This window comes from Lolium rigidum, chromosome 1 (genome assembly GCF_022539505.1).
Source record: "Lolium rigidum isolate FL_2022 chromosome 1, APGP_CSIRO_Lrig_0.1, whole genome shotgun sequence".
In the NCBI taxonomy this organism is placed as follows: Eukaryota; Viridiplantae; Streptophyta; class Magnoliopsida; order Poales; family Poaceae; genus Lolium; species Lolium rigidum.
Window position 1 is genome coordinate 5,180,874 of NC_061508.1, and position 6,257 is coordinate 5,187,130.

The following is a 6,257-nucleotide window of genomic DNA, read 5'->3' on the forward strand; positions in this document are numbered from 1 at the left end:
TAGGACTGCAATCAATGGCACGAACAAGGCCTCGGATATGGTGGCGATGGTTTGCTATCTGAGGAAGTGAGCCTCTTCAGGCCCATGAGATGATGCAGGCCGGCCCCGCGCCAGGACACTTGCCGTTCAGTTTTGAGCCCAACTCTGGAGAGATCCGCAATTACACCGGTTGTAACCACCGGGACGCGCGGAACAAGAAACAACCTCGACAACGACACAGTTAACAAACCAACCGGCTCCATCAATATAAGCACGCACATCGCAAAACCCTCGTCGCGTCCTCAATCTCCTTCTCTCGATTAACCCCAGCTAGATCGACTTGCCGTCACCGCCGTCGTTACATAGCGAAGCTGTGCCCTAGCTTTGGTCGATCGACACCGATGGGGAAGCGGAAGTCGACGCGCGCGAAGTCGGCCCCCAAGAAGAAGGTGGAGAAGCTGGAAACGCTCTTCTGCTGCCCGTTCTGCAACCACGCCGGCAGCGTCGAGTGCACCATCGACCTCAAGAACTGCATCGCCGAGGCCACCTGCTTCGTGTGCAAGGAGAGCTACTCCACCAAGGCGCACGCCCTCACCGAGCCCATCGACGTCTACGGCGAGTGGATCGACGAGTGCGAGAAGGCCAACGAAGGCGTCGAGCAAGCTCCCCGGGACTCGTACTACGACGATGACGGCGAGTACGCGTGATCGTCCTGGGTCGGTCCATCTTTAATTTCTCCTTTTGCATAGCTTGATTCGTCCTCTCTTGTACCCTTCTGTGTTGCCCGATAAACCAGATGTAATCTTGCGCATATCACGATCTTGAATATGTTGAGGCTCTATGTAACGAGCAAGTAATTTCACTCGTAGTTTGTTACGATTGATGAAGCTTTTTGTTTTGTTTCGATCAATCATGTGCAAGCACGCATTGCAGTACCCAGGGGCCTTCCGGCCAAGTCTTGCCCCAGACAGACTATGCATAACTCATAATTTGACCAGTATTATTTTATAATTTTGTGTTCAACAAAACAGCACGTACGAGTGCACCACTTCTTACTGTTAACCGAAATATTCTTTTTTAGTTAATTGCAATTTATGCCCCAATTGCAAAATAGCAAGGTGTTTATTAGGAAAACTCTATTTTTTAAGGGGAGTGATGGGCGTGCCCCTGGGCCGTTAGATTAGCCGTCACACTAGGCCCCAATTTCGTTTTTTTTGCTTCCATATTGTAGCAAAAGACGGTTCATTTGCAATAAATTCTATTTTCACCTAAAATTCCACTTTTGCTTCCATAAAACACCAACGCAACAAAACCAACCCGATCGTAGCGACAGATATATGCTTTTGTAACTAAAAATGACAGCCACCAAAACATCGTGGGAGAAAACAAGTGCTAATGTAGCAAAACTGACTTCACCGGAGATGCTCATCAGAGACATTGTAGCAATAATATTATACCATTGTAGCAAAACCACAAAATGGTTGTAGCAAAAAAGGTATGTAGCAAATCTCCACCACCGCTAAAAAATTCCCACACGAGGTAGCAACATACCGATAGTGGCAACATCAATGACCTATGGTAGCACCATCGTGAATCTACAGTAGCAACGCCACTTTTCATATGCAACATCAGCGATGGAGCCTTGTAGCATCAGAGGCCAACGGCTTGCAGCACAGATATCTGCCTGTTGTAGTGGTCGCCGCCATCTTATGTAGCTACACACACCTTCACGACTTCCAACCATAAGGGAGACGCCATCTGCAACATCGTCGTCACCTGGCCCTAGCTGGGCTCGCCGTGGTGGTCGCCTGGCGCGGAGCAGCGCCGCCATCCTCGTTGTGGTCACTATTGCCGGTAGGATAGGACGACGAGGAGCTGCATCTGTCGGCACACGAGTAGGAATCGGCAGCAGCAGCGCGCTCGTGTAGGAATTGGTGGCGCCAAATGCGTAGTAACCGGCGGCGGCAACAGACGATATGGTGGCTCCGGACAAAGCTTGTCGGCGTTGCCCAGGGGAGGATCTAGACAGGTAGAAGCGCGGACGCCGGAGAGAGGTAGGAGAACACGGACGCCGGAGAGAGGGAGGAGAACGAGGGGGCCGGAGAGAGGGAGGAGAACGAGGGGGGCATCGCCAGTAAGGGTTTCGATGGTGAAGGGTATCGGCCTCTGCCGCAGTCAACACGGAGCATGGAAGTCGCGCCCATGAGATATGAGAACGAGTGGAGGAGGAGCCATGTGAAGGGATTAGGTCGTGGGTGGGGTCCATCCATCGTTGTAGTCATGCGGAGGACATGCGTCGGGCATAGAAGCCGGAGGAAGCGAACGTGGGGATCCCCCGAGTGACCATTAGTCTATTACATTTTTTATTCAGATATACCGGTCGTAGAGGGATCAGACTAGCAATGAATCATAATTCGTGTGATGGAAACATATATAGGCCCAGTTCTTTTGGCAGCTTCTCGGAGAAGCTCCCTCCCCCCAGCTTCCTCGGGAAGCCGGTTCTAAAATTTTCCGAGGCTTCTAGAATAGTTAAGGCTAAACTAATTTGGAAGTCTCACAAAATTTTGTCTCCGGCTTCCCCAGGAAGCTGGGGGGAGAGCAGCTTCTCCCAGAAGCCACCAGAAGAACTGGGCCATAGATCGGTGACGGCAATAGGTGATTTTTTGCTACATGCTCATATTTATTTTCATATGTCTCTTTTATTGAAATGTTGTAATTTGTTTTGCATATTTCAACACTTGGGAAAAATTGCTACAATGATGTTACAAATGTTGCCTGGATTTTGCAACATAGGAATAATTTTTTTGCTTCAACTTTCATGCGATTGTGCTACAATAGCATAACATTTTTTTGCTACGAGGGGTCTCCGCTGAGGTCTCCATCGATGTCTCTGATGAGGTCTTTTTTCTACAGTACCACAATGATCTTTTTTGCTAGGACGACTCCGCGAGGTCTCTGGCAAGGTCCAACGGGTCTTGATCTTTTTGTTTTTCAGTTGAAATGTTTTGTGCTAAAATGAAGCAAAAGTGAGAAAATCATCAAACTTTGATGACAAGCTCCTCAGATATCGAGGGCGCATTCTGATTACCTGCACAATCTTCTTGATGAGGAGTTTATGATGATTTTCGGAGTTGATATCGAGGACTGGAGTTTACTCAAACTTGCAACAGTTGTGAAGAAGATGTGTTATCCTTATGAAGGAATTTTCCTTGGTGATCCTTATGTGGTGAATGCCAACTTTTCCTGCAGGTATTTTAGTATGCAATGCATATGCCAGGAAACTTGTCATTTTTATCTATCGACTGAAGTGGTATTTTTATGTCACATGTTCTCACTCAGGGATTTAGAAATCATACAGGATGAGGCCGCTGAATATCGAGAGATGATGGATGATAGCAAAATCTTGGCAATCTACAAGGAGTCTGTATATCTCTATGAAAACAAGTTAACTATACGGCATAACCTGAAGTGCTTGGTTAAGAATGCTAAAGAAGCACAGGAAGCTGAACAAGACCGGGAGAAGCTTGCAACAAAGGGTGTTGGCTTGAAGCAGACCAAAGTCACTAGTACAACCGATCATACTGCGGCAGAGTATGGATATCATGGAAAAATCAAACAAGGTGGAAACGCTGGTGTGAAGCAGATGAATGTATCTCTGAATTCAGATAATGTTGAAGAACAGAAGCAGACTGAACAGTATTACTACACAAATAATGGTGAAGAAAAGAGAGCAGAGTGAAGATAGTGCTGCTGCCATGGTCGCGAGGTTGAGCAATCATGCTGAGGTGATACTTGCCGGCGAGATCATGGAGATCATTTGGGGGGAGAGCGAACAAAACAAAACCAGTACCAACGAGCTGGGCGATGCATCATCATCAGTGAAACCAGCAGGGTATCCCAAAGCTTCTTTGGATTACCGATGCAATTCGCCTGCTAATGACATTGGGGAGATATCCAACAATTAATGGGCCGTGGCGATGGATGCTGTTTAGTTGCTTCCACTGCGCACCAATAATCATTCATTGACACTCTCGTAGTTAGTAAAATTTCAAGCACATCTTAGATCAATATTGATCAATTATACTGAGAAGGTTATGTTCATTTCAAAACTAAATTACACAAGCGCAGTTCAGTTTATCGGTTCCATTATTTACTGATATCTGATTTCTCTAGTAGCGCGAGAGAGCAGAAATTACATGAACAAGGCTATTGATATGTCAGTAACCAATCAACTCTGGATCCCCAACGTACTCTGCAATCTTGTCCAACCCAACGGGTATCATGTCTCTCGTATCAGCATCCTCCAAAACTCCGATGCGCTCCTCGAAATTCTTCTGAACTAGGCGGCCGTACACACCCTTGTGCTCGCCGCAAAGCACGAGCGCGTGCCCGTTCACCAGCGGCAGCACTGTTTCAAGCATATCCTGCTCCACGCCCTGCACCACCTCTGCCCCATCGTCCATGACAATGTCACACGTCGTCGGCCCCGTCACATCGAGAACTCTCCCATTCATCATGTATAGCCTTTTGCTCAGGTTCTTGCTGATCACCCTGACTCTGATATGGCTATGTAAACATGGCACTCTGAAGTTATTAGTACTCCCACAGACGGTACTGGATTGTCGGCTAGCTCGAGCGTTGGGAACCTTCTGCATTTGATCTCGCCTCTCCACGTCTCTCTTCTTAGAGGGATCGAATCCTAAACCTTGCGGGCCGGTGCGGCGATCATACTGGACAACCTTTGCCTCCTTCTTGGCACAGTTCCTTCCGATTGCATCGCCTTCCTTCCAGCCGTAGCCAGCAAGAAGGGCAGCACCAAATCCTTCCACCGGCACCTCCTCATACTCCTCTGTACCAGGTTGATCGGGGAGGACGGCCATGTCCTCTTTGTACCGCCGCAGCGTAAGGTCCCCGCTGGCGGCGCAGGGGCCATCGGCAGCAACTGGACAAGTCACTGGTTCGCCGGCAGTATCAGCCGACACTGCGGCAGCTTTGTTGCGGACAATGAGACCATAGGATGTGTGGGAGGAAGAGGGATTGTCGGGCGGCTTCGAGGTATCGAGGACCGAGTTAATGTTGCCAGCGCCAGTGGAGGCGTCCGTGGGCTCGCCGGATCTGGGGTTGAGTAAGCGGCCGGAGTTGGGGAGGGGCGGGATGACGGCAGGCTTCACATCAGGGGCGGTATTGCGTGTGATGAGGCCATAAGATGTGTGGGAGGAGGAGGTTTTGTCGGGCGCCTTCGAGGTGTCGAGAACGGCGTTGGTGCTGCCAGCGCCGATGGAGGCGTTTGTGGGCTCGCCGGATCGGGGGTGGAGTAAGCGGCCGGAGCTGGATAGGCACGGGAGGACGGCAGGCTTCACGTCAGGGGTTAGGGTTTGCGAGGTTTCGAACACGGTGATGAACAGAGGGGCTGGGGTCGAGTCACCCACGCTGTCGTTGGGACGGAAGCCGCCGCCGGGCACGGGGTTGGTGGACGGCCTGGCCTTTGAGGGGATGGAGAAGGACAGCTTCATCCTCTTCTCCATTGCGACTTCGTGAGCGGTGGCGATCTGAGGGGAATAGGTGAGAGCGATCTGTGTCTAGTATTTACTCTTTTTCAAGACAAATCTGTCCCGGAATCCCTGTTTCAATCGACTGACAGGTAGATACCTCCGTGGCCCGTGTCCGGAACAGCCCCGGGTGAACCGTAAGTGTGGCCGTAAGGGCATCTCCAACGGGCTACCTGAATGGACGTCGCGCGGATCGAAATGCGTGTGCACCCTGCTTTATCGGGGCGACGCATTGTGTCCGAAGCGTCCGCCGCGACGCAAACACGGCGCAAATATGCGGCATGTTTGCGTCTCCGCGGACGCTGCGCGGTCGCGCGGAGCGTCCGCTCGCTTCCCTCACGGGCCGGACTGGCAGTGATCCTGGTTCGATTGGTCGAATTAAAGCACATCAAGCGCGCCAATGTCAAGCGCCGGAGTGGCAACCGCGCCGATCAACCCGCCAACCGCTGGAATGGAGAGCCGAACCGCCGCGGAAGAGCAACTGCAGGCCTCTTCGTTATACGCGTTGCTGTTAATCCCCGTAGAATATAACTCCTGCGTGTACTGTATTTCACGTCGAACCGTCTGCTTCTTCTTCTTCTTCTTCTTCTTCTTCTTCTTCTCCAACACCGGCTTGCTAGACGCCATGAGCGACTACACCCTGCCGTCGGACTCGGAGAGCCAGGGCAAGTCGTCGGGATGGCTACATTGGTGGGAAAGCCCTGCGACGCCAAGCGATCCGGGCTACAC

General features: G+C 50.8%; 2 protein-coding genes across 2 annotated transcripts; one reads left to right on the plus strand and one right to left on the minus strand.

The window, feature by feature from the left end:
* The first annotated feature begins 380 nt into the window (after positions 1-380).
* On the plus strand, positions 381-686 carry LOC124703390 (transcription elongation factor 1 homolog). The gene has a single exon (XM_047235609.1). The coding sequence runs from the start codon at positions 381-383 to the stop codon at positions 684-686; it is 306 nt and encodes a 101-aa protein (XP_047091565.1).
* A 3,510-nt stretch (positions 687-4,196) lies between these two features.
* Positions 4,197-5,504, minus strand: LOC124703399 (protein MOS2-like). Its single transcript, XM_047235615.1, has one exon. The coding sequence runs from the start codon at positions 5,502-5,504 to the stop codon at positions 4,197-4,199; it is 1,308 nt and encodes a 435-aa protein (XP_047091571.1).
* Positions 5,505-6,257: the final 753 nt, after the last annotated feature.

Coding starts and splice junctions, on each gene's coding strand:
- LOC124703390 (XM_047235609.1), top strand. CDS start 381: ATGGGGAAGCGGAAGTCGACGCGCGCGAAGTCGGCCCCCAAGAAGAAG.
- LOC124703399 (XM_047235615.1), bottom strand. CDS start 5,504: ATGGAGAAGAGGATGAAGCTGTCCTTCTCCATCCCCTCAAAGGCCAGG.